The sequence below is a fragment of the Corticium candelabrum genome, chromosome 1 (assembly GCF_963422355.1).
Source record: "Corticium candelabrum chromosome 1, ooCorCand1.1, whole genome shotgun sequence".
Taxonomy (NCBI): Eukaryota; Metazoa; Porifera; class Homoscleromorpha; order Homosclerophorida; family Plakinidae; genus Corticium; species Corticium candelabrum.
Window position 1 is genome coordinate 11,401,985 of NC_085085.1, and position 27,929 is coordinate 11,429,913.

The 27,929-nt window shown below is 41.7% G+C and overlaps 2 protein-coding genes and 3 long non-coding RNA genes across 6 annotated transcripts in view; 1 reads left to right on the forward strand and 4 right to left on the reverse strand.

Moving 5' to 3' along the window:
• Nucleotides 1-11,816, reverse strand: part of LOC134185873 (uncharacterized) — an 11,860-nt gene extending 44 nt beyond the window's left edge. The window contains exons 1-10 of the mRNA XM_062653761.1: nucleotides 11,771-11,816; nucleotides 11,512-11,638; nucleotides 11,282-11,460; nucleotides 6,767-6,989; nucleotides 6,365-6,687; nucleotides 4,034-4,183; nucleotides 2,304-2,617; nucleotides 1,069-2,241; nucleotides 757-1,009; nucleotides 1-701 (exon numbers count right to left, since the gene is read on the reverse strand). The exon at nucleotides 1-701 is cut by the window's left edge and continues 44 nt beyond it. Coding sequence (XP_062509745.1) covers nucleotides 243-701; nucleotides 757-1,009; nucleotides 1,069-2,241; nucleotides 2,304-2,617; nucleotides 4,034-4,183; nucleotides 6,365-6,687; nucleotides 6,767-6,989; nucleotides 11,282-11,460; nucleotides 11,512-11,551 — 3,114 coding nt within the window. The 5' untranslated portion in view covers nucleotides 11,552-11,638; nucleotides 11,771-11,816 and the 3' untranslated portion in view covers nucleotides 1-242. The remainder of the gene's footprint in view (nucleotides 702-756; nucleotides 1,010-1,068; nucleotides 2,242-2,303; nucleotides 2,618-4,033; nucleotides 4,184-6,364; nucleotides 6,688-6,766; nucleotides 6,990-11,281; nucleotides 11,461-11,511; nucleotides 11,639-11,770) is intronic.
• Nucleotides 11,817-13,158: 1,342 nt separating this feature from the next.
• LOC134192256 (uncharacterized) lies at nucleotides 13,159-14,484 on the reverse strand. Its single transcript, XR_009971917.1, has 3 exons — nucleotides 13,823-14,484; nucleotides 13,680-13,760; nucleotides 13,159-13,454 (listed from the first exon to the last, which is right to left on the reverse strand). It is a non-coding gene; the product is annotated as an uncharacterized LOC134192256 (long non-coding RNA).
• Nucleotides 14,485-18,675: 4,191 nt separating this feature from the next.
• LOC134190210 (uncharacterized) lies at nucleotides 18,676-21,163 on the forward strand. Of its 2 annotated transcripts, XM_062658657.1 has the most exons (4): nucleotides 18,676-20,260; nucleotides 20,316-20,344; nucleotides 20,439-20,485; nucleotides 20,622-21,163. In XM_062658657.1, exons 1-4 carry the CDS (start codon nucleotides 20,153-20,155, stop codon nucleotides 20,672-20,674), a joined length of 237 nt encoding a protein of 78 aa, XP_062514641.1. In that variant the 5' UTR covers nucleotides 18,676-20,152; the 3' UTR covers nucleotides 20,675-21,163. The 2 variants fall into 2 exon arrangements, with proteins under 2 accessions (XP_062514641.1, XP_062514635.1); XM_062658651.1 differs by having other exon boundaries at nucleotides 18,676-20,344.
• A 1,048-nt stretch (nucleotides 21,164-22,211) lies between these two features.
• On the reverse strand, nucleotides 22,212-24,354 carry LOC134191325 (uncharacterized). Its single transcript, XR_009971770.1, has 4 exons — nucleotides 22,760-24,354; nucleotides 22,675-22,703; nucleotides 22,535-22,579; nucleotides 22,212-22,408 (listed from the first exon to the last, which is right to left on the reverse strand). It is a non-coding gene; the product is annotated as an uncharacterized LOC134191325 (long non-coding RNA).
• Nucleotides 24,355-24,481: 127 nt separating this feature from the next.
• LOC134187208 (uncharacterized) lies at nucleotides 24,482-27,603 on the reverse strand. The gene is made up of 9 exons (XR_009971066.1): nucleotides 27,478-27,603; nucleotides 27,328-27,408; nucleotides 27,146-27,195; nucleotides 25,895-25,967; nucleotides 25,741-25,827; nucleotides 25,575-25,683; nucleotides 25,401-25,509; nucleotides 25,261-25,339; nucleotides 24,482-25,195 (listed from the first exon to the last, which is right to left on the reverse strand). It is a non-coding gene; the product is annotated as an uncharacterized LOC134187208 (long non-coding RNA).
• Nucleotides 27,604-27,929: the final 326 nt, after the last annotated feature.

Here is a 27,929-nt window from a genome sequence, read left to right on the forward strand (position 1 = left end):
GCACGCTAGCGAACTACCTCCTCTGTGCCAGAGATGTACGAAACATGAATGTCACTCTAGTGCAGATCTGCAAATAGTACAATGTCTTTCAACAGTAAACAACGTCACTAAATGGAAAAAATTACGATATTCTAATCGTTGCATCAGCTGTCACGTACATACAAGAACTAGAGATACAAAAGCAAACAATTGCTGTAAAAGTAAACATAAATTGTTGTCTACATATTTCTTGTCTCAAACAGTTACGACGCCTGGGATGCTTCCGTCAATTCTTCGCAAAATTTCTCTGCTGTTGGTCTTTCTGTAGGCTCGTTGTTCCAACACAAATCAGCGAGGTCTTGCCATCTAACCGCTAATGATTTTATAGTCTTCTCACTGCCTAAAAGCTCATAATTTCCTGACAGCTGGATTATGCTTCTTGGTCGCAGCTCACCACTCTCCACCTTGTTTATAAAGTCCCTAACTGATCCAATCGAACTTGTTTTGTCTGCGTCATAAGCACGACGACCATTCCATATTTCCGTCAGTATAATCCCTAGACTGTAGATGTCAGCCGATTCGTCGTACAAATAATGTAAGAGAACTTCAGGAGCCACGTATGTAACATCGCTGTGAAAGGGACCGTCGAGGTTGGATGTTAAAGGCCACAACGGTTTGCTGAATGGAGGAGGAACAAGTTTAATCGCACCATCGGAAGAAATCTGTCACAAGCGTATTGACACAATAACATTGCTAACAAAACAAACTAGTTTTTACCTTTAGATCGTCCGTTTTGAAGCCACCGAAAACAATTGCACGATCGTGCAAGAAAGAAATAGCATTTGTGAGTTGAAGAGCCATCTCATTGACTCTCTCGACTTTTCTTGAACCTCGTTCGTCTCTCAAAAATATCTCATTTGAAGCTTGGAATTTGAAACATTGCTCAAAAAGCAAGCCGATAGTCGAATTTTCCGGCCCGAGCAGCACGGATCCATAAACTTTGACGATATTTTCATGTCTGAGTTGAAAGCTGTAATTAAATTAAAAATTTGTAAAGCATACAAGCTATATTGGAACTGTCATGTTTACTTGTTTAAAACCACTGTCAGTAATTTCTGCATTTCAGCTGTTGATGTAGACTTTAGATTGGCGATTTCTTCAACTACTACATTTTCGTTAAGCCTTTCGGTAAGCGTTGAGCGTTGCAGACGTGCATCGAAAACCTTGTCTTCTGATGGTGATGTTGTGGTCGACGTTTCACTGGAGTTTGAGCGTAATAGTGTGAGCGAATCTTTCTGCCATTTGTGAACGTCTAGTTTGATGACTTTGACTGCTAAATGGTTCCAAATATCGGTTGTTTCATCGAGTAATCGCTTATATTCCTGTACGTGTTCTTCGTCTTGTTGTGCTAACATGTTTAGATCTGCAAGGTCTCTCGCAAGTTTTTTGGGAATGTCATGAAGTAACATGTTTACAGAAGAATCATTGTCCGATAGCAAATTTTCCAACAGCTTGATCAATTTCAAGTTGTTGTCACGAATCAAATCACTAAAGAATTTTTCAAAAGTTTTTGTTACTTGCTGCACAAACAACAGTTTGCTGTAGAAGTCATCTATGAAGTAAGTGGGTACAATCTTATAAAAATCATAAGTACCCAGAGTAGGCAAAAGTATAAGGATGCCGACAAAGTTGAATGGCAGTAGCAACACAGAAGACAATGTAAACAATAATTTTTTTAACATCGTAGAATTGCTTGAACAACTCTGGTTGCAACGGCATGCAATAGCCTGCTGTGTACTATAAACGGTAGCCAAGTCATGAAGATGCAATCCAACTTCAGAACATGCCTTTGTCACTTCCAGTTCGTTTTCGCACCAAATCTTAAGCTCGGCGTATTCAGAACGATTTGTTATTGCGTCGAGAAGAGATTCAGCAACAAAGAAACCTACACATTTCTCTTGAACAGATAACGTGAAGTCTCCTTGGTATTTAGATTGCTTTTCGGCCATCTTTTTGATCGTATTTCTTAATTCTCCTGACTTGTAACAAGTTTCCAAAGATTGAGAAAAACTGGCTATTTTGAATTTTAGGTCGTTTACCATGCTGCCTAATTTTCCGTTGTCATAATAGTCCTTTCGTTGCCGCTCTAGGCGTCGCCAATCTCGTTGCCATTTGGCCCCTCGTTTTGCTGCGGGCATGTTGAAACTGCGTAAAGTGCGAGAAACAGCGTCAGAAATTAATAGCAGAAGATTAAAACATGACCTAATAAACATATGAAAATAATTGAATAAGAAAGTATCATAATACAGTAACAGTTCATATACTTTGCGGTTTCCATAATTATGTTCTCAACTCCGTTGGCGAGTATATCTGCAATTCCTTTACACAACTCTTCAATGTTTGGGTGAACTACTCCCACCGCTAAATATAGCGCTGATAACTTGGAAGAAACAGTCACTAATTGATGTTCTTGAAATCCAGGCCATAGCTTTGCTAGTTGCTGCAACAGTACTTCTCGAACATTCTGCACTTGGTTGCTCTCAAGAACTTGATCCCATTTGTTTGCGACAAAGAGAGCCGAACCGGCAATGGCAAAGCTGTGAGATTCTTCTACAAATGCTTCTACAAGTCCTCCTGCCTTTTCACAAAAATTTGTTATCCATGTTACTAACTTAATTAATCGCTTTTTATTAATTAAGTAAGTTAAGTTAAGAAACAATGCAATGTTTAGTAGCTGTGCTTGTAATTGCAACAGTTGAACTTTGGAGCAAGTGCGCTAATCAAAGTAAATCATGAAAGCTTGCACTCTATAGATCGCAAGCTATCGTAAAAGGTTGATTACTCTCCGGCGTGGTCGTGTCATACGGAAACCGGGCACGATGGTGCGAGAAGGATCTGTTACGAGGCTAATGCGGAGGTGGTTTGAAGTAAATTCAATGCGCATTGGAGGCTGCACACGGCACCACGCCTACCCAATTCGTAATGGTAGGCAGCAGTATAGGTCTACGTTCCCTCTCTATCCTGTGCTTATGAAATATAGATAAATGAACTGTAACTAGCTAGAGACAGAGAACTATCTTCGCGAAGAGACTGCCCCACGTGCACGACGCAGGGTCTAACGCACGTTACAACGGTAGACGTGTATATGACGTTTGTACGTAAATTGCGTTCACTAAAAATATATAAAACGGGTCAATACGCAGTGACTGCGCATCCAAGTCAAAATAGATCGAATGCGGTTAAAATGCGCTTCAAAGTGTGAAAAGGCCTTCTGGCGCGGATCCAGGACTTGCGTGACTGAAGGGGCAACTACCTGCTCGGCAAAACCTGCTTGGCACACAAACGGAGCCAAATTTCTCTATCGACATATACTTTTCAGACGCTTACTACAGATTTAATACCAACTTTGACATGCTAAATATTATTGTAAACTGAAAGCAGGCTACTTATAATTATCTGTAGTTGGTTTTTCTAGGTCTTAAAATTAATAAATAAATATAATTTTAAAAGTGGATTGCTAGCAGCATTTTTTGGGCTCAGCATCGGTTATAATCTAAGCAGTTGTAACTTGTGCCACCAGAAAATGAGCATTATTCTGTGTAAACGTTAGGAAACCCACTCTTTCAGCATTTTGTAATGTCGTTGTTAATGTAGCCGGCAGTGTTTCACCTGCAGCTGGCAGCGTTCCACCTGCAGCTTTTGCTATGCTCCACTCCTGCTTCCACATTTTTACTAATTGGGAGAACTTCCGAAGTAACGGTAAGGCAGATGGGTCAAAGACTGTACAGAGGTCTTCAATATTCTCGTCTGTCAGAGCCGAGAGGCGAGATGGCAGAAACGAATGACCATGACCGGCACTCTTTGCCTGTGTGACGTTTCAGGTCGTCTGAAGGGGGCACGTGCCCCAGCGCCCCGTCTAGATCTGCCACTGGTCTTTAGTTGAAGTGAAAGCTGGTTATCTAGATGACTGCATGTACTATTCAAGTAGCAAGATGATCTAGCAACTTTATTTATTAAATAGGTAATTATTTATTTCAATTAATATTACACATACTTGGGAAGCTTCTTCACTTGATTTTTCAGACGGGTCCAAAACATGCACAACTCCGCAATGCGTACTGTGACGGCAATGCTCCAGTAGATTCGCTCTAGCCGCCAAATCCCTTTTTGCTGTTACTCCAGGACTGTCCACGAGCACAATATCCTAATTCAATTGCAAATTAAACGTAATATGAAAGCAATGACATTAAACTCATCCATAACTAACCCAAATATATTTACATTTATAAATTTCAAACCTTAAAAGTACAATAATTATGTATTACATGTATATATGTCAATTATATGATTAATCTAAATCAAGATGGCTTTTCTTGCAGTGCGTTTCCTACACACGATTTTGCAATTGCATAGTAAAAGAAAGTCTTTGCAATAATTTCTATTTCAACTGCAAAAATTTGTCTAACTATAAAACTGCTTTGTTATGGCTTTTAAATTATTCTTTGTATTTGTACACTACTGTCTGTTCCCCATAAGTGTGAACTTTGAAAATCATCAATGTCTCCGCTGTTTTTTGGAATTCCGAGATGATCTCGGTATCGTTAGAAACCGCTAGGTCTGGCATTTCTGTTTATCAAATTATCTAAGCCTTTCCTAGGAACAAAACGGAAGGATAATACTTTTGCATATCAAAGACAAACGGGTGGAGCAATGATTATTATCCAATTATCATGTAAGACCAACGAATCAGCAACTGGAACCATTTAAAATAATTGGTGTAACATGGTCCAACTGGAGCAGCTCCTAGCGCTCTAATGAGCACACCTGGTGTGACCTATACTTCATTACTCACTTCCGAGTTCACACTTACGGGAAATAGGCAAAAAATAGAGAAGAGGATATAACATTATATCATAGCTAGCTAGTCTCGCATGACCAGACACTCGGCGTATGTCACGGACAGCAGTCCGTTCCGTTCCGTAACGTCTGCGTCATTGCGTCCAACGTTGAAGCACAGTGATCAGTGCCCCACAGTCCGGCTTCCGTCATCTTGCGACAGAGGCATTAACTCAACATACCTAACTTGTTTACTTGACCACGAAAAGGCAACTCTGTTGTTGTGTTTGCTGTGGCGCTAGCAAATTTGAAGAAAAAACGGACCGGTAGAAATGCACGTCCTTTGTCACAGTCTTCTGCCATTATACAAGACACTCATATTTAAACCAAATTTTAATTTGAATATTCGCAACAGCCGTAATTAGTTATCTATTTGCTTTACCGCTAAAACGGAAACGACTTTCGGTTTGTCGCTGGGATGGAACTGGAAATTATCCTTGCGACACCTGGCCGCATGGTCATGTCACGTAGCATAAAAGCATTCACTGCATGTATGACTAGCCTCGCCCTAGACGTAGTGCGGATGCGCTGCCATCACAACTACGTCTGGTTCGGTACCGCCTTTCTGGGCGGGAGTAAGTATGTAATCAAATTCTTCAGCGCGTGTCATACTAGTGATATTAGCTAAGAACTGAGCTTTCGATTGGGCTTTAGCGTTGTTCTAGCCTCTGTACTTGTCGACATTGTGATTATAGACCGCTGTCAAGCGTTGTTAAGAGATTGCAGCTACGCTATCTAGAGAGTGTATCTGTGAAATAGCAGATCAGAAATAGCACTTGCAGTGCATGATACGCCTTTGAACGCGTACACAGGTTCCCAGTTAAAGCCGCAATGCGTCATATGCATAGGCGTAGAAAGTTTGGTGAGATTGGGGAGGCCAAACGCCAAATTGAGGGTCTAATCGCCGCATTGATACAGCTTTGGAGGCTAAATATTGGGTGGGTCAAGGCTCCCTCGGGCCCCCGGTTCCTACGCCTATGATATGCCTCTACTGCAATGCATCGGATTGCCGCCTGCGTTCTGCACGCTAATTAGCGAAAATCCCACGCTGCAGTCGTTCCCTGTAGTCTACTACGCCGGCAAAGTACACCTTTAACTGACACTAATCATGTCCATGATTAGCGCTGACCACAAGGAGCAGTACGGAACCAGACGTAGTGGTAATGGCAGCGCATCCGGGGCTGCAATTCACACTGCGTCTGGGACGAGGCTATGCCGCTGTCTGTTAAAGTGTGCGAACGCAACGTTACGGAACGAAACGGCCTGCTGTCCGTCACATGCATATTGTGAACAAGGCTTTACAAGCTCCCCATACACACACACTCCTCGTGTGTGTGTGTGTGTGTGTGTGTGTGTGTGTGTGTGTGTGTGTGTGTGTGTGTGTGCGTGTGTGTGTGCGCGCGCGCGTGCGTGCGTGTGTTAATTTGTCTGGAAAAATCAGCTAGTCGTGCATATGCGGAATAATGCAACTACAGTAGATATAGCTGACCTGAAGAAAGTCTAAATGCAGCAGCACTTCCACTTTAAAGCAAACTTCTTTGTCTCTATTTGCATCTTTCGCGTGTTTTGATGAAGCTCGTCCTTTGAGAATGTAATTTTGAAACAGTGATCGATCGTCGTCGTCGCGCAAGTTTAGCTTTCGCTCTCTCAAATTGTCTCCTTCTCTGAGATGTATGATTGCAGCTTTCTCGTCCTTTCTTTCTGTATAATATATTTCGCACAGAACTGAAGTGGTAGAATCATGCCCAACGGGAAGTATTTCTTCTCCCAGAAGAACATTTAACATCGAGCTTTTCCCCGCAGATGTGCAACCTGTCAAAGTCATTATTAATTGAAATGTTGCTCTAACATCTAAGTATTAATTGAATCGTAAAACAAGAGAGAGTCTTACCACAAACAAGTAACTTTGGTACTTCTTTTCCAATTTTTTCTCTGATCATTTCGAATGTGGCTTGATCAATCCAATTTTCACTTTCAGAAATCTTTAGTTTATCCAACCAACGCTTCACATCTCTTCTGTTGAGAAAGGACTCTAGTTTGTCAATGAGAGGGAGCATCCATTCTTGTAAGCGAGTTCGCTTTTCTTTGAATCTTCCCAGCGCTGACGCCAAAGGCTACAAAATGCAATAAAAGGCAAGCAATTATCTTAGCTAACAGTAGTGCTTGCAACACAGTTATGAGCAACTGTAAACAATATAATTTTACCAACGTAGAAGTGTATGTTACGTAAATTGGAGTTGTGTAATGAGATAAGTAATAACACCATCGCGTATATAGTTTGCAACATGCAACGTATGACTAAATAATAACGTCTCGCATAAACTGCTATATAAAGAAAATTTTTTGTTCTAATATAAAATGCATGCATTATCGAAGCACAGTAATTTTTTAAAACAATGCCGCTCAGATTATATAGCTAAGAGAAAGACCTCAAAGAGAAAAAACGGAAAGATTTGACCTGCTTGTAGATATGCGTGTTATGTATATATCGCTCTACTATATAGCTAAATGGCTGGTATTGCATGTGATTTTGGGCCCTTGCGCGAGCGTGTGCATGAAAGTGCTTTCACCAAATTCTCCAAAAGGGTGCCGGGCCACGGGACCTTGTATTCCAGGTCGAAACCTTGCTCCTGGAAAGTAGAGTCTTCAATCTGATATCGGACGCTAGGCCACTTCTATATACGCATACCAAACAAAAATTCCTTTCATCTAAAGGCATGAATGTAGGGAATAGTAACACATATAAAGAAGACGCGTTAGATTAGGCTTAATCGTTTGACGTTTTGATTGCCGTTTACGTCAACAATTTACAACTTTCGCAGCTGTTCTCATAAATCGGACACACTATAGCTCTAATAAATTATCGAACAGCCGTCGGTTTGTGCTGTCAGTGATGCCAAAGTTAGCTTACTGTTTGTGCACCTTTAATTTAAATAACAGATATAAATCTCTCTCCTATATTCTAGCAGACATCAATAAGGAATTTCTACTTCTCCTAGCAAATGTCAACCAGTAAATGTGTTAATAAATTTCATCTTATCTAAATAAATGTGTACAATAATACCATCACAGAGGATATAGATATCGTGATTCTATAAATGTGCCCTCTATTAGAGAAATATAATCTACAGCATATACCTAACCACAGAGCTGTGTGAGTCTCTACTACTAACGACCGACTACCAAAATATCGCCCTATTAGAGAAATACAATCTATAGTGTATACTAACAAAATTGTGTACATGTCTCAGCGATTCAATGCGAATGGAGCCTCCAAGCCCGACCTGCAACAGCAGGCTAAAACATCGGACTCAAGGGATTCTCTCGACTGTGCAAAGCACCGCAATGTTCAACTCATCTCCGAAGCCAGAGACCTGGAGATGGCACAACGGATACAACGTACGTACTAGTCAAACTAGGCGATATCCAACACTGTGCGGTGTCGTGGACAATTCCGCGCAGCGTCGATTGGAGTTGCAAAGAAGCCGATGCCTCATTGCAAGCTAAAGTGGTCAAAGATATTCAAAAAACTTACAATATCACCTAGCCACTCTCAAAAGGTTTCGAAAATGTTTCGCACATGCGCCTCTAGCTTCACGCATCGCCACCCCATTGAATGAGTGAGACAGCGAACGAGAACGAGCTACTAACGACGCAAACCTCCAAGGTTTTGGTAGCGCGTGGGGCGTTCTCGAGTGTGTAAGTTGTGTGGCTAATGTTGTGAGCTATCGCGTTGACAATTGATGATGTTCCCTAAGCTTCATAGTGCGTCCTTACCAGTTAATTCAACCGACGCAACTACTTCAACAGTTCGTCATTGTAGCAGAAGAAACTGGCTGTTAGAACCAAAGGTCAACATCCCCTTAACCTCATGCGGCTTACGTTACCTTCTGCAGCAACTGTTTACTACGGAAAGCAGCTCTGCTTGGTTTAGTGGGTATCACGGACCTGGTCAACAATACCTTCTTATAGTACTTTCGCTCTCTTCAGGTGAGCTTCTCAGTCTATCAATTGTCATGAATGATTAGCGCTTGTACCGAAAAAGCCGGATTGATAACCGACGTTCCACTGTAGGTCGTTATAGCTATGCGATGAATGACGTTTAGAAGTGAAGGCGCGGCGCCTAAAAGTTGCCTGTTTCTTCTGTACTTTGCACATTCTGAACGGCCAACAAGCTGATTTGCAGTAGTTGGTGTATTATCTCCACTTGGGTTTCGCGGCAGTTAGTTCCGCGATGGTTGCAATTAACACGTTTGATGGATTTTAGGGCGTTGGACGGTCGACTACAACTGAGTTGTAGACACTCAAACAAGTTTCACCTAGAAGCTCAGTAGCAAATGTTAGGGTCATAGTTAGTAGAAGTTGCCAACCCAGTCAAAAGACTCATTTACTGCATCCTTTGAGGAAAGAGAGACAATTGTGTCTGAGTTTATTGCCAAAGGATTTACGCAAATGCTCATCCTAAACTTAAGCCTGCAACATAATGGTCCCTAATGTTTCCACTCACCAAATACATGCAACTTCCTCAGATTTGAACCACGCACGCACGCACACACGCACGCACGCACGCACTATCTTTTCGATCGTTAATGCACAAAAAGCAAACTAACAAGTGCAATCAGTCCCACTACTACAGTAAAACCTGTACTAAGTAACCGCCTGTGGGACCCAGGGTATTGGTCGCTTTGGACAGGTGGCCGCTTAGTAGAGGAAGCCTGGTGCTTCCGCACACCTATAGCCCTGCATGCCAGACCACCACGACACGGTACTTACAAAGTCCTTAACGTCTCGTTTCTTGTTTCTTGCACTGTACATACTGTATTTCGTCCATGTGGTTACAGACTGTCTAATCAAAGCTAGCTACTGTAACAGGGAAAAGAAACCGGATAGAGTTTGCAGCTGCCTGGCTTCAAACTCATCTTCTGCACCACACTTTCCAGCTTTGCAACCAAATCCAGCATTTTCTGATCATTTTTGATGAGTGAAAACTGGAATAGGTCGTCCACGAGCTCTACGGCTTGTTTGTAAGTTTAAACTCAAATTTGAGGTGGATCATAATCATCATCATCTTCAGTGTCACTTGTGTCAATGCCATGTTGTCCAGCGTCAACGACATCCTCTCTGTCTCGATCCTCACACCGCCTCTTTGCTTGATGTAGGAGATCTTTTTGCCACTCGTCTCCAAATACAAGTGTACCACACGTTATTCGGCAACACCTCTGAGAGGTGACAGCCGTGTTGGAATGTGTAATCAAGAAGAAAAAGGTGTACACGTGAACATTGTGATCGCTTAGAAGAGGTGTTAATTGCTGTAGGGCCTTTGGATTGGCGGTGGTTGGTCGCGTTGAGCAGGTGGATGCGGTCGCTAAAGCCAGGTGGAAACTGAGAGGAGGTCGGTGGTACAGGTTTCAGAGTACTTCCTAAGAACTGTTTATCTAGAGTCAGTCTAGCATCAATTTGTTCTTCCACAGACAAAAAAGACTGACAATTGTCCAATTTAATTGCAAACTGACCGACTGAGAGTAATTTTGTTGTGTAATTGAGGCAGCTTTCTTCGCGATGATCTTCAACGTTCGCAAGCTTTGAGCTGACCAGAAACCAAGAGACGCAACCACTAGGGGCTAGAACAGTGCCTCGACTAAGGTCACATCATCATCGTGTTTCTTATCTTTTTCTTTCTCCCCAACACCAGCCGCTGTCGCTCCAGAGTAGGGCTGCTACATTTATAAATTTTGGGCACAATGACGTGCGTACTGTTGAATCAAAATTTGCAAGACATCCAAAAAGGATGGATGAAAGATATTATTAGCATGGCTTCTTGTAGTTGGAAGTACAGCAGCCATGCTCCAGTTTACAGCTGCTAGAGGAGGTAGCGGAATAATAAATCTCTCAAAGATTTTTGCGTCTATATAGCTATAGAGCTCGTCTTTCACATTCCAAAAGTGATCCCGAATTTGTCCAAGACAAGATTACAGAGAGATCAAACTGCATTTGGAGAAACGTAGACCCATGCAGGGCTATTCAGGCTCTGTAGATACGCAGTAACAAATTCCTCTCCGCCCATGATCATGGGTTTGCCCGAAGCCAAGAACCGACATGAGAAGAAGCTATAGACTAGCGAGCTTGATGTCTGAGACTGCTGCTAGGCTAATACTACAAGTAGACAAAACGAATCTTCAGGTTTCTCTTTGGGTAACCGGCGATTTGAGACATAAGCAACTTGTAGCACTGACATGGTTCTTTCTAGCATCGAGCATATCTAGTTACTACAGCGAACGAATTGTGCGTGAACAAAATAGAGGCCGTGAACAAAACAGGGGATGTACAACGCCAATTGTCTTTACATGGTACGTCAAAGCAACTCGCAAAGGTAGTTGAACATGCAACGCTAACAAACCGGTCTTACAGCTTTTGCTGGAATGAAATTTCCACTATCACTGAGACGCTGCAAGAAAGCTTCGATATATTGTGAGCGTCCATCATCAGAGATCGTATCAAATGTAATGCCTAGCTTCTTGCAAAGACGGACAAGCTCTCTGGTTTTCATTTGCATTACACGATTTGGATCTGTGAGTAGCACAGCCTCTGCAAACAAACAATGAGAGCACCAGCAAGATGGACTAGGTGTGTTTATACCTGTTGTAGCTTGATCAACTGATTCACCACTAGCTGCCATTGCACTTGCCGTGTTGACTGCGGCGCACTCTCTAGGTCAACTGATACTGCTATACCGTTTGCTCAACCTGGAGACTCATTAGACTATCTAAAATGATTTGCATAGTTAGTGCCTAGGCTACTCAGTCGGTATCTGATTACAGTGGTAAACAACTTCGTTTTAGACATCCAACTTTACTCCAATTGAAGTGTACGCAGTAGCAAAATGTGTACGACGTACCTGGCAACAGAAATGAAACATGAATGCAAAACAACTCGAAGTCAATTGCGCAAGCGCACTGTTAAATTCGGCGAAACTCAGCGTGATCGATGTCTACAGCAAAGCGTGGCAGGCGCGAAATGGATACGTCGACACCACATCTGCCATCTGTTCGAGATGTGTTGACGATGGGGTTCGAACATCTTATTTTCTTGTGTGACGATCTCGGTCTGCATGGAGACTTCGAAAGGCGGATTCAGTGTCTGGAAGCTGTGTTGGAGCATTATCGCAGCAAGGGTTGGATCGAACAAGAAGAATCAGTAAGTGTATAGACTTGTTGCTATTCATGCTGTAGTTTGCAATGGCCATGCAATAGAGTCCCGGATCTAATCTTGGTCATTTCCTAATCTCGGTCACTCGTTCTCTGCCAAATAGCTGCAGCCAGACCTAACTGCTACGCTAGCGTCATAGTCCTACTGGATAGCAACTAGGTAGAGCGGGTCACGTCAGCATCCGTCGTAACGTAGCTGCTGTAGAACTTGAAAACTGATCGCACCTATTCTTGGTCACAGAGTATCATATCTCGGTCAGTGCTTGCCATCTCGTTTCTACAACTCCGTTTGAGACGCAAGTCATCTCTGTCGATAGGCTCATATGTCTTCCTTTCGCCAAATTGTTGGTTTTGTCTTGTCAACCTCTACCCTCGCAGACAACGAAGAAGATGGATGACTCACGGGACATAATCTCGGTCACCTGATCTCGAGTGATTTTCTCTCTTCAGACGCAGATCTGAGGCGTTCTTTTGGCTAATGTTATAGTCATCACCACTGGCTACTATACCTACGGGTGATGTTAGTGCTCATCGTACTGTTGTTACGGCAGAACGTGAAATGTGAGAGACAGAGACTCGGACATCCAGGATCATATCTCGGTCAGTCGCTTTCATCGCGTTTCTACAAGACGAATTGAGACGTTTGTCATGTCTGCTGAAAGGTTCGCTTTGGATGTTTAGGCCACTGAATAGCCGGATTTGTCTCTTCAGTTTTTACTGTTGCAGGGCGGTGAGAAAGGTGATTGACCTACTGGACATAATCTCGGTCACGCGATTTTGAGAAAGATGGGTTCCTGAGTAGATTGTATTGTGTGATTTTTAGTGTACTGTTCTAGAGCTATATTGTCACGAATGTGTCTGTCTAACTTACTATTTCTAGCACTTCAAACAAGCAATGTGATGACTCTGAATTTTCACATTTTGTTGGCAGTTAACCAGAGAGTATTCCTACCTGTTTCTACGTTCTTGAATGGCTTGATTGGTAGATATAATGATTCTTTATCTCGGATGGGATGATTGATGATTTTATCAAGTAGAATTGCACACAAACTGCTTTTTACTTTTATCCTTAGGAGAGTTATGCTGATTGGGAACTTATGAAAATGGTGACATGTTGCCAAAGAGAAAACAATCTTTCTCATGACACAGTTCTGAGACAGTTATGATAATTAGTCCAGTGAAGATATCCAACGAACCTTCAGTGTATATAACTAAGCAGTGCACATTGTTGATAATAACTGATGTAGCTAACATCTTACAATCAACAAGATCATAGTATGTACACAGTTTACAAGTATGCAGAGTCCTAGCATACTCTTGTGACATTCAACTTGTACCAGAATGGATTCAATGTTTATCTCCATGATGATCAATCTATCACTCACAAAATTTGCTAATTAGCACTAAACCAGATGTACTAAATAAAGGTTATCTTAATTATTATTCAAAGACATAGTTTACACAAAACAACTAACGTTTGCCAACACAGTCTAATTACTAGAATCTGCTATAGTTATACAAATTCACTACAAAACATTTTCAATCATCCTTAGTTGACTGACCGTATGTACAATGCCCAATGAAGGTAAGACCACTTACCTGAAAGCTGTAGAACCCAAGAAGTGCGCTCATACTGTGACCGAGATTATGTCCAGTAGGTCGATCACCTTTCTCACCGCCCTGCAACAGAAAAACTGAAGGACAAAACCGGCTATTCAGTGGCATAAACATCCAAAGCGAACCTTTCAACAGACATGACTAACGTCTCAATTCGTCTTGTAGAACCTCGATGAAAGCGACTGACCGAGATATGATCCTGGATGTCCGAGTCTTTGTCTCTCAAATTTCGCATTCTGCCGTAGCAACAGTATGATGAGCACTAACATCACCCCGTAGGTATAGTAGCCAGAGGTGATGACTATAACATGAGCCAAAAAGAACGCCTCAGATCTGCATCTGAAGAGAGAAAATCACTTGAGATCAGGTGACTGAGATTATGTCCCGTGAGTCATCCGTCTTCTTCGTTGTCTCCGAGGGTAGAGGTTGACAAGACAAAACCAACAATTTGGCGAAAGGAAGTGATATAGTAAGCCTATCGAGAGAGAGTTGATTTGCGTCTCAAACGGAGTTGTAGAAACGAGATGGCAAGCACTGACTGAGATATGATACTCTGTGACCGAGAATAGGTGCGATCAGTTTTCAAGTTCTGCAGCAGTAACGTTACGACGGATGCTGATGTGACCCGCTCTACCTAGTTGCTATCCAGTAGGACTATGATGCTAGTGTAGCAGCTAGGTCTGGCTGCAGCTATTTGGCAGAGAACGAGTGACCGAGATTAGGAAATGACTGAGATGAGATCCGGGACTCTACCTGGATAGATACAGCGATAACAGTGTAGTGTAGTGTAGTGTGGGGTCTAGACGCGTGCCGTGCCGTGTAATAACGTAACCCCATTCACACCAACACTCCTAGCCGGATCAACGAATGAAATTATTGTATGAACGCGGACCAAGCGAAGCAGAACCGTGCTGGCTCGGCCCACCACAACTTGCAGTGCCAATCCGGGGTCAGCTCGTCTTCAATTCGTCTAGTGTGAATGTGAACCAAGCCAAGATGGCGTGGTCAGAACACTAAAACCGTGTGTCTCATTTACTTCTTTGTGTGGTGAAAACAGTGTACAGTTCCAAATTGCAGCAGATCAGCAAAGGTACGGTCATCCCTCGCTCTTGGAGCGTGCGTTTGCAAGATTGGCACTCTTTGTTGGTGCGCAAATGCTGCATGAAATTTTAGCTTGTAATGTCAAACAGGTCAGGATTGTCGTAGGGGAACCCAGAGCCCTATGTAAAGAGCTCTGGGGAACCCGTAGCCTCGAACTTCCAGACTAGAGAGTGTGCGCAAACTCTAGTGTGGACCAAGTGGATACTAAAATGATTTGGGACGTACTTATCAAAAGAGGTAGTCTAATAGCCTAGGGTCGTTTTACCTAGGTCAATAATGAGATGGAAAGATAACGGGCGTGCATTACACAAACATATATCACTAGTGCAATGGGATCTCACAAACCAAGAAGACAGGTCTTCCATGCTTGCGGCCATATCTTGGTGTATGGCTGGACACCACGACTCTTTGATTCTGCAGCAGGGACGTTGGCTAGAACACTAGCTAGTGTAACTGCTTGACCAGTTGTCAAAGGTGATGGTCTACCAATGCTGCTGTGCAGGACCTATCAACGTAAGCTTGAAAAATCGAAGAACTAGAGCTCAAACTAAATCATCTGAAGCAGTTTATTTGCATTTCTGAATCTTCGACGGCTGATAGAGTGGTCATGTTGATGAAACGATCATTGACATCACCGGAAGGTAAACCAGCGGCGAAGAAGCAAGATTTATCAGCAACACTTGTGGCTTTGTCTGATGTTCACACTACTACAGGCACAGAGTCAGTGGGGTGGGGAAGTCTTAAGTTCTTGCGAGCTTCTCGTGATGTATATCTAGAGCTTGATTTGTTGTAGATCAGGGTGACAGAATTCAGCCGGCGCTCTCCGTCGCTGTGAGCTGAGAAAGAGCTTGTTTCCGGTGGCACAGCCTGTGTCTACTAGTCGGTGCATGATGCCAAGAATTACATCTGCATCAACTAGGTGAGTGTAGAAGGCGTAATAAGGATCGAATAATTGTACGGTTTACCGGTAGGTGAATGTAAATTGTTTTGTAGGCAAATATGTACTGCCATTCCGACAAACTTCAATTCTGACACTCACCAATTCGATGAATCCGAAGGCAGTTTGGCAGACATCACACTCGGAGCCTCTGGCCGTAACTTGTCGTCACGGATTCCGAGACTTATTAGTAGGCGTACTCCGCGACATGATGCCTTTCCACTAAAGCCAACAGCACCTGTGTCTGTAAGTACATACGTGAACCAATAGCAATTGCTTGCGTGCTAATGTTTTGAATGGGCTGCATAGGTTGCTCTCCACTTTCCGTCTAGAACAGAGGAATATAGCCTCGAAGATGAGGATTTCAAAACAATTGGAAGATTTATTGTCCATGGAAGAATGGGTACCCTAGCTCGTATAGCTTGTAGGACCACGTCTGAGGATGTTCTGTCTACTATTTGTAAAAAGGTGAGTACTGAGGCAGCCAGAATGTGCTCTGATACGGACAAGACGAAGCTAGGAATGTCTGACTTAGCAAGTCTTGCATCTTTTGTTCCAAAAGATGTTATAGCGGACATGGAACAGCATGCACCTACTTTGCTGGCTTTACTGCAGGCAGTATCCAATTTTAAGGAAGAGGGAGTCTGCATGACAAAGTCTTATGGGCACGTTGCAATGGCTGCAACATGCCTACTTAGGCTTTGCTCATGCAGAATGACAGCAATGCAGTACGTTACAGGGTCAATATTGTATAACGCTGATGCCAAGAAAAGGGTTTACACTCGCCTAAGTCATTTAGGTGTCACTGTAACTCCTGAAAGTCAAAGAATGAAGGTATCCGCTATGACATCTGGTTATGACAAGCCAATCTTGAAATGGAGAAGGTCTGTGAGTGCCTCTATAGGGATAATGCAGTGGTCGATGTTACTAAACATGCATCCACTGTGATAACAAAAGGATTGAATTCCGACCCGTTAGTATGGGACCTTGATTCATGTGATTCAGCTACCGTGATTGACGCAAGTGAGGGTGAATCTGGAAGTAACGATGAATGTGAGATTCAGGAGGAGGACAAAGAGCACCCTACCATAGAACCTAAGTATCATCCAATGCAAATTGTGGGCGATAACTCTGACCTCCATATAAATCTAAGCATATCACTTTGGACAAAAGAGACAAATCATTACACTGCTTTCATTTTGTTGCAACAGAGGAATGGGTAATACAACCATTACATCTACCTAATAGTGGTTGTAGAAAGTCAATATTATCAATTGATGACATTGACTTTTTGCCATCTGAAACAGGCATGTTGTCATTGCGAACTGAGTTTGCTCATCTTGTGTCTCGAATTGTTGTGTCTCATCTTGATGGACTGAGTCATCTAAAAGATTTGGTCTGTTGGCATATGGGTCATGAACATCAGTATGAGGCTAGTTGAAAATCAACAAAGTTACCTTTAGGCCTGCTTGAGTGTAATGAGAGCACAAGTCAAGGAATGATGGATATTGTCCGTTTTGTGAATCAGCAGTATGTTCCGTACCCAAATGAGGGCACTACCCTTCCTGTACCATTCACTGGAGACCAGAAAACAGCCGAACGATTTCGGTCTACAGTGTCATCTGCGCTTTTTGAAGATTCACAATGTGATCGAATGGAAGGCTTGCAGTATGGGGTAGTGTAGCAGATTTGAAGTCAGACGTTCAGCGACTGTCAGAAGGTAATGAATTACCGGCTAGGTCGTTGTACAGGACCAATAAGTGGAAGAAAGGTAGAATCACTACTGAAACTTCCACATGCGATGGTGGTTTGCAGTTAATTAATACCTTGTCATTTCAGATTGTTACCTGCAAAGAAACGTTTTTCACTGCAGAACAAAGAAGAGACCATGAAGCAGTTTGTCATGGCATCACTTGTCTTGATCCTCTTGCAACAGTAGCTTCATTCTATCTCAGTCCATCTCAGATTGTTGTAGGGACCTTAGAAACTGAACTGCCTCAACTCTCCCTTGATCACGCCTTCTTTTACACACAAAGTTTTGTAGCAATGGCCCTGCTTGAAATGAAGTTTAAAGATGCTACTAAAGAGATGGATGGACCCCGTCTTTTTCGTTTCTAGAAGACAAAAATGTTATACTTTAATGAAGCTGGGAGACATAAGTATGCTAGAGATCGAATCGTTATGCTTCCAGTCTGATCGGTATGCTTTGCTGAGTCCCTATGATGCTTACCGCTAACTGTGGAATAGAGGCTACAATACTCATGAAGGACTAGGAAAGAATATTCCTCTGGATCTAATGTAACAACTACCTCAAAGACATGATTCGCCATCAAGGTGCTAATGTATCTTTTAGGTCTGCACAGACAGCAAGCAGATGTAGTAATACCGTTGAAGAAATACTTGTAAAGTTTGATTGGTCTCTAAATGTAAAATTGGAATCACACCATTGCAAATCGAAAAAGCGCTAATAGAACAAGTATCCTGTCCACGAGCTCACAGTAGGTTTTTTTCAATGCCCTCTTCGATCACTGGTACTTTAGACCCAACAAAGTTGCAGACCTGGTTGCGAAAAAGCAAACAAGACATCCATCGAGTGTCAGAACTTTATGTCAGTAATTTGTAAACGAACCTGACATTTGCACAAGTTCAGCAGTGGTATGCCTACTTCATTGTACTTAGGGCATGCGCCTATGTCTTAATAAGTCTGTCAAAAGGGTATTGCAGTAGGCTGCTTGTAGAACTACTTGCCATATGTATTCTTTGTGCAAGACAGGGACATTAATATTGTTATTGCGCTATTGTTCTATAACTGCATAATCAGTCAGAGTCTATACCTGGCGTGCTCCCCAATTTTGTCAATTCATCAATTTATTGATGTTAACCAATTTATTTATTGGGTCGAGTCACTATTGTTCTATGACTGTAAAGTCAGACAGCTAGCTATAGCTGGCGTGCACTCCAATTTTTTAATTCGTTGGGTTGAGTCGCTACCATTCTATGACTGTAAAATGCAGGCAATAAAGTGGTCAGTCAGTCACTATTTCGCTAACTGAACAGAAAATGCAGGTGCTAACGGAGTCATGCAGTCATTTGGAGCTTGAAATGGGTGTGTAGATAGGCATCATAAGTAAACAGACAGAAAGATAGAACGACAGGTGATATATGGTAGGTAGACAAACCGATTACACAGTAACAGCTAGGACAGATCAAAGCAAAGCCTTCGGGATGCAACAGTTGGTGATACATCAATCGCTGCTGGTCTGATATTGGCCTAGAAGACATCTAGCCAAGTACCTAACATTCTAATACTCACCAGCTAGCAATTGCGCACAAAGATCAGGGTTAAGAGATGCTCTGACCTAGCTGCACTTGGTCTGGCCTGAGTAACCCAGCAAGAGCATAAGTTTAGTCAACACGTTTTTGTGTCATGTGCTGTGATTTTAATAACTTGCACTTGGGGTAATGGAGAATGACTGCTAATTCCTACTCTGATCTGAACAGGATACTTGATGTAAATTTGCGGTGGACAGGTACTACATGTGACGTAACCCCACACTACCTCTCTGACAAGCAGTGAGAAAGTTGGAAATCAACAGAATTTTTCCTCCAAACTGCAAGGGCAAAGAACAGGCACTCAGCTAGTTGCTTGTATGCAATGTGTACAGTTTGGTGTAATCTCTAAGTGTAGTGTTTTTGGTTGCTCCGCAATTTTCGATCTGAGTTTTTAGGTTTTGATTAATTGTTCTATGCTATCTATCAAGTTGCTATAACTATCTGTTAAAGTAAAATTGAGTAGGCTTTACAAGGAATTTCTATCTGATCAAAGAAGAGATCATGCACCTGTATTTCAATTCCTAGCTGGTCACAGGTTAACAGTTTAGGCGGAAATACTGACCATGCTGCAATTCTACAAAATTCTGTTCACATGTGCCAAATTCCATTCACATGGGAATGATGACCTTCTAGCCCCCTTAAGTATCTGCTAGTGTAAATTGGGAAGGGTATAGTTCTGTGTAACCACAAAGGAGATACATACTTTTTGTTTCAATTGACAGGTAACAGTGAGACTGTTACCATATTGATAACCGCCTGCTAGTACGATAACCAGCTGCTAGTAGAAAGTTTAATAATTACCAGACAAGTTGATGTGTGACCCTAGAAGGCTTTAGGTTGGTATTACTCCAAATAATGTGACTGCCTGAAAACAAATGACTACCATTAAGCAATTAGTAGAGAAGCATGCCACTATTTGATCCCAGAAACAAGAGTCTAAGGTGTGAGTTAAATGGCTTATAATAGTCAGAGGGAGCTTAGGCCAACCCACCTTCATTTTCCTATATAATCTTCAATAGCAAAGAATCAAGTCATTTGGAAGGTGTAATAGGTATAGATTATTATAGATGAGGGATGTAGAGGCATGCATTGTTACGAGGATGAGGGATACAGAGATGACGAGGATGAGAGATGTAGAGGCAGGTATAGAAGGTGCTGTTGGCAGACCTCTGCGGTGACATCCAAGAAGAAGGTAATTCGAACTGTTGATAAGCAACGTAAATATGGAACATTGTACTTTTACACAGAAAAGGAGAAAGACAGCAAAGACAAATTGGTACTGTACTTCATTCACTCGATTTTTGCAGTTTGCTCATACTTAGTTAATTAAAGTTTAGTAGTACAAGTAATCTTGTTGACCTTTGTAACAGCTGGGCCTTACTGGGCTGCACGGGCAAATCAAGAACAGAGATATATGGTGAGTATTAACTTGTACTTGTTCCTGTCAACTAACACATGCCTGTTATTTTGTCCTTTCTGTCACAATTACCACACATGCCTGTACATCAACTTATCCATACTATTTCTTCTTATCTCCTTGATGAATCTTTTAGTGTCACCACAGCCGCCCCCACCACTACCACCATGGCCAGCTGCAATGGCGTAACAGCCACCAATGCCAGTTGCAATACTGCCACAACCACCAGCTGCAAATGCCTTGCCACTGCCAATGCCAATTGCAATTGCAAGACTGCCACCAGCAGCAGCAGCAGCTACAATCGCAAGAGTGCCACCACCACCAGCTGCAATCACAAAGACCACCACCACCACCAGCTGCAGTTGCTATACCACTACCTCAGCCAGCTGCAGTTGCAATACCACCACCACCACAGCCAGCTGTAGTTGCAATGCCACCACCACCACCACAGCCAGCTGCAGTCGCAATACCACCACCACCACCACCACAGCCGGCTGCAAGAGCAGAACTGTCACCACAGCATTGGAACAAACTTTGTGTTGTTGAGTTAAACTTTTGACTAAATAATTAATGGGCTGCTAGTTAATTAACCTGCTGTTGATTAAAGTGTAGAAAATTAAGAGGTTGGGTTGGTAGCTAATTAACATGATGTTATTAGTGTAGTAAATAGAATAAATGAGAGACACTTCAAAGACTTGTGTGCATCTAGCCATTAGTCAAGGGACCTTCCCAATAGATAGGGTGATAGACAAAGCCAAACACACTAAGAACTTAAAGTATTTGAATTCTTTAGGTATGAGCATATTACTTTATCCTGCTACTTTTCTTTTTATCTGTTATCAAATTTTAGCGTGCATAGCAGTACAATATATACAAATTACCAGTAGTTTCTTGTACCATTGTTATACCATTGTTTCTGAAATCCTTAGTATTTGCTGTTTGCAAAATCAACACATACAGAAACTACTCTCCAGCATTTAGCAGATCATCTGACCTCTTACTACCACGAGAAGGTAGCTGCATGGAGTTTGGCCTCCCAAGTACCTTAATTAGCCAGTGCAAAATCATGTCTTCCACACACTGCATGCATCTGTTTGGACTACATATCTCAAACCGATTCAGATGGCAGCTTACCAGACGCCAGCGAAAAACAGTAACACAACCAAGCAGTGAAAAGCGCCTCAAACCATCAGACGTGGCTTGCAAATTAGTTTTTAGAAACGGCCGGCTGGTTAGGGTGCTGGATGGAGCTTTTTGGTATTAATTAAACCGTCACATGTTGCACCATAACCTTTTCTCTAGTTTGAGATGTAGTTTATGGAAGACACTAGGTGCTGGGGAGGCCAAACTCCAGCTATACCTTCTCGTGGTGGTCTCTGAAAGGTCAGATGCATCTGATCTGCTAAATGCTGGAGAGTATAGTTTCTGTAGGTGTTGGTTTTGCAAACAGCTTAGAACTGCAAACAGTAAGTATTTTAGAAACAACTGGTAACAAATGGTACAATAAAACTTCTGGTAATTTGTATATCTCATACTGATATGTACACAGTTGCCTGATGCTCAAATTTGATAACAGATAAAAAGAACAGTAGCAGACTAGAGTACTATGCTCATACCTAAAAAATTCTAATACTGTAGTACTTTGAGTTCTTAGTGTGTTTTGCTTTGGTAAGGTTCCTTGCCTGATGCTGCTAGATGCACACAAATCTTTCAAGTGTCTCTCATTTATTCCATTTACTACACTCTAACATCATGTTAATTAGCTACCACTCAACCCCATAATTAATTTTCTACACTTTAACATCAGGTTAATTAACTAGCAACCCATTAATTAAATATTTAGTCAAAAGTTTCACTGAACACCACAAAGTTCGTTGAGCTGCTGTGGTGGCAGCTCTGCAACTGCAGCTGGCTGTGGTGACACTATAAGATTCACCAAAGCATACACAGATGAGAAGAAATGGTGTGGATAGGTTGATGTAGGTACAGGCATGTGTGGGAATTGTGACATGTGTTAGTTGACAGGAACAAGTACAAGTTAATACTCACCATATCACTGTTCTTGATTAGCCCGTTCAGTCAAGTAAGACCCAGCTGTGACAAAGGTCAACAAGGTTACTTGTACTACTAAACTTTTAATTAGTTAAGTCTGAGAAACTACAGAAAATCGAGTGAGTGAAGTACAGTACCTATTTGTCTACGCTGTCTTCCTCCTTTTCTGTGCAAAAGTACAATGTTCAATATTTACGTTGCTTATATCACAGTTGGAATTACCTTCTTAGATGTCGCCGCAACAGAGGTCTACAACAGCACCCTCTACACCTGCTCGATCAACATCTCTCACCCTCATCATCTCTGGTATCCCTCATCCTCGTAATCATGTGTGCCTCTACATGCATCATTTATCCATAATAATCTAAAGTTACTTAACACACGTTCCAAATTTGCATGTTGACTAAACTTATGCTTTTGCTAGGGTTACCCAGGCCAGACCAAGTGGAGGTCAGAGCATCTACTGGCCCATAAAATTCGGTTGAGAATGCTCTTAACCCTGATCTTCATGCGGAATTGCTAGCTGGTGAGTATTAGAATGTTAGGTTATTGGCAAGATGTCTTCTGGCTAGGCCAATATGAGATCAGGAGGGATTGATGTATCACCAACTGTTGCATCCTGCAGGCTTTACTTTGATCTGTCCTGCTACCGTGTAATCGGTTTAGTCTACCTACCATATATCACCTGTTGTTGCATCTTTCTGTCTGTTTACTCATGATGCCTATCTACACACCCGTTTCAAGCTCCAAATGACTGCATGACTCCGTTAGCACTTGCGTTTTCTGTTCAGTTACCAAAACAGTGACTGACTGGACACTTTATTGCCTGCATTTTACAGTCATAGAATGGTAGCGACTCAACTCAATGAATTTCAAAAAATCGGGGAGCACGCCAGCTATAGCCAGCTGACCGACTTTACAGTCATAGAACATACAACAGCGACTCGACCCAATAAATTGAAAATATTGGGGAGCACGCCAGGTATAGGCAGCTGACTGACTTTACAGTCATAGAACAATAGCGATTCAACCCAATAAATTGAAAAATTTGGGGAGCACTCCAGGTATACAGCTGACTGGCTTTATAGTCATAGAACATGCAATAGTGATGTTTTGCTATTATGTTAACAATAGCAATAACAATGACCCTGTCTTGTACAAAGAATACATTATGGCAAGTAGTTCTACAAGCAGACTACAACAATACCCTTTGCCACACTCAATTAAAGGCCACAGTACACTACAGTACTACTGCAATTTCTCTGTGCTGACTACCAAGCCAAAAACTGGAACAGTTTAAAAGTGATACTAATGTGAAAAGATGCACAGAAAATGAATATATATACTTTACTTTAGCGCGAATGCTGATCCCTTTTCAGAACTGTAGCTTACCTTACGAAGATTGTTAAATCATTGATGCTATGCGATAGCAAGAGACTTGAATTAGGATGAGTATGTGAAAGGTAACCAAAACAAGTCAAGTCATTGACATTAATTTTTTGATGATACTAACTTTTGTAAACTCCACCTAGAAAATCCTGGGTATAGGCGCCTTTTCATATCGACAATCTTATCATGGCTTCAGAAGGCTCACAGCTGTAGAAGCGACAGCGTAAATACAGCTTCAATTACTAGTTAAATAAAAAAATTCCAAACTAATGCCGAGCAGAAATTAATATGAAAGCCAATCACCAAGCACACCATAGCATTTACAGTTTAGCATTTAACTATAAATGCTACCTATACAGTGCTAGACTGAATCTCTTTAATCAAGGATAAATCTAATCGTAACCTACCTCCACATTAACCAAACTAATGCTACAAAGTCTATCAAAAAATGACGATCATTTTAATGTAAACCAATGCCTAATATCCCGTTCCCACTAGCACGCTTGTAAACCGTGCTGAGAAAAAGCTAGAAAGCACCGGTGCATGCCAGGAAACAGTGCCAGCCCCTATTCACACTACAATCCTCTAGCAATCTAGTGGGTGTAGCCACTCGTAACGTACACTAAGTCTGAGAATCATGGATCATCAGCATGCTTTCCTTGCCATATTATTGACGGCAATTCAGCAATCCAGATCGACAAATCATGTCAGGTCGAAAAGGAGATTACGCCGGAGAAAGCAATCATGATGTGTACATTGCTCATACTATAGTGTCTTATACGTTTCTAGTTAGTATGGCGGCATCGCTCAAGATGTGTTTGTTCGATCCACATAATCAGAAACAATGTTTTTCCTTCAGACCACGCCATTTGCAATACACTATGCATGCACGAACATGCTTGCTGATCGGTAACCGTTCACACCACGCAAAACATCCCAGCCAAACCGTGCCAGCATGGCAAATTGGAGTGATCTGGGACAGCACACTTGCCACCCTCTCAGCACGACATGGTAAGCGTTCACAGTACATGACAAAATCAAACCGAGCTGACCAAACCGTGCTGGTACCGTAAAATCCGCTAGTGCGAATGGGCTATAACTCTGCTACAAATTTCCACAAACATCCAAACTTCTTAGTGATTTTATTATACACTGTAACATCATGCATATAAAAATCGTTCAAAACAAGTGTTGGTGTCCTTACCTTACTTCTACATTAAGAACTTAAACAACAGCACAAGCGTCTGCTAGCTGATCAGTTTGAACATGCTGTAAAGTATTACATCAAGAAAGTTAACGTACATAGCTTGGTTTGCTACATATAAAATCCTTACCGCTTTTCCTTGACATTCATAGAAGTCACAAAAATCAGACAATATTTGTAAACCAAGTTTGTATTGCAGTTTGTGAACTCTACAAAATACAATTAATTAATTAAGATCATCATAAGTAGCTAGAACCACATTGGTCTAACTCATCAGCAAGTTGTCATATTTGTGGTATAGCAAGATATTTCTTGAAATGATCCACACCATAGTAGAAGTTGATGACTTTCGCCATACTGACGTCGTGTGATCAAGTTTCTGTATGGATATCAATGACATATTAGCTACTCACTCTGATACAAACAACGAGAAGTGAAACAAACTTCAGTGTATCTACTCCTCCACGATCATGTGCAGATGATTTAATGTTGCGATCGATGTGGTAAGATGTCGTTTAGCATGATCGAGTTGCTTGATGTCACGTGTGATTTCCTTTACATTATAAACATTGATGTCAGGATAATGTCTTTTACTATTCATCTCATGCACCATCTGTTCTGATTTGTTAGCTTTAGCTTTGATGTCTCTAATCCGAACGAACAGTTCTTGAATTGCTCTTTGGGCTTCTTCCAGTGACTAAAATAAAGCAATTTACCATGTGTGTAAATGGTTTCTGTACAAGTGGCAACGAAATGTATGTTACCTGACGACCATCATGGCCTACATTACTACTTAGTCTGACTTCAAACAGCATCTTTAGCCCATTATCTAAACGTCTAATACAAGAAAATTTTATAAGTACCTACTCAATTAAACTAATGCACAAATGTGCACATAGGTGCGGGTATATGCACTGCACGCATGCATGTACAAACACACACACACACACACACACACACACACACACACACACACACACACACACACACACACACACACACACCACATCACAATCACACAAAAACTAAAGATGCCATCATGTCACAGATAACACACTACACATTAATCAACAGTGTATGAATTGTTTGTTGTATCTAGAGTATACTAGTGTTTGAAACATAGGCGAGTCTATAGAATCAACTTGAAAGAACAAATAAACAAAACTATATATCACATTTCTTTGAACAAAGGACACCAATCAAATGCACGCTGTAGCTAATATGCAGCAACACAAAACCAAAATATTAGTACTTTCCTAACCACATGTCTGCACTGTAAATGTCAAAAAGAAATAAAAACACTTTTGAAAAGTACTCTAAATGTGCAAAAAGTACTGATCCTAATCAAGCCAATAATTGAACCCTGAGCTACACGTCTATACTAAGTTAGTACTATAAACCCTCGCATATCCGACCCTGTTTCCAAAGTGGATACAACATCACACGCCCGTTTGCACAAGCGCAGTGACAACGTGCAGTGATGGCAACGAAAGATACGGAGGCTTCTAGGATTAGTTTGGTGATTGTAGTTCGCATATAGTACACGTATTACTTACGTCTTCGTGCAATCATTCTATCACTAGTGTATTGTACATGTTTCAGAGTTCATACAATGTATATACTGGGACTAAAAAGCAGACTAGAACTCCAAGGTACGGTTGAAACTCCAATGCTTCAATTATCCGTTGTGTTCACTTATCCAACCTCTAGTCCTTCGTGGCTTGCACGAAGGGGGTTGGATATGAGAGGGTCTACTGTATAAATCGACAAAACCAGTATGTACTGGAGACGTATGCCACAGGGCACACCACCTTGACCAAAGACTGTTCTTGTTTAGAAGCTCGAGTTGGTGTTTGTTGTTAAAAATATAGACTGTAGTCTCTATATTTGAATACAGTATTTATTCTTACAACTCAATAATAATATTCATGTTTAAGTGTGTATACATGCCAAACTAATAATGAGATATACTGACTGTTTGGACCAAACAGACACAATAATCTTTTTATCCATACCTGATAGCTACACACTTCCTTGATATCTTCTCATCAATGTTCGCTAAAGACTAAAATCACAAACTAAATTACAACTGTCAACGCTATAATGTTACCGTAGTGGTCAGCTAGATGGTACATGATCATCATATGATGGACAACCAACTAAAATTTCACATATAATAATAATTAATAACGCCTACCTGTTCTGTTGGAAACAGTTGGTTAATGTAATCTACAGGATTGAAGTCCGGACTATCGAGAGGATCCTGGCTGGGTAAAACCTGTATAGTAAAACCACAACACATCACACATCTACATCGTCACCTCTGGCGGGGACCTCAACAAAATACCAAAGCTATAGCTTCATCTACTTCCGGTGCAAACGTCACAGAAAACGAAGATTCGTCGTCCGTGATGTCGTCGTCTTGTTTAGCAGCAGCAGGTGTTGTCGCCTTTGCTTAAAGGTCACGTGTGACTAACACTCGGAGTCCACGCGTCGATGCGCAAGTGGTACCGTACCGTATACGGCAGGTACGGAGTAATGTTGTTTACGCAAAATGGTCGGTATTAGTAACGAATTTTATAGTGGCTGGTGCAACCTTTGCAACTTTGAGGAAAGCTGCTTTCCTACGTGCTACGTAGTTGTGTTTCATGCGAAAAGCCTTCATTCTGTTATAGTTACGATCACGATATGTACCGGTACCGCACAACTGCAATGTAATTTATTACCTAAACTACTTGGTTTTCAGTTAAAGTAATTTTTTAACATCTAAGTAACGCTAGTCCAGGCTGACAAATGCTT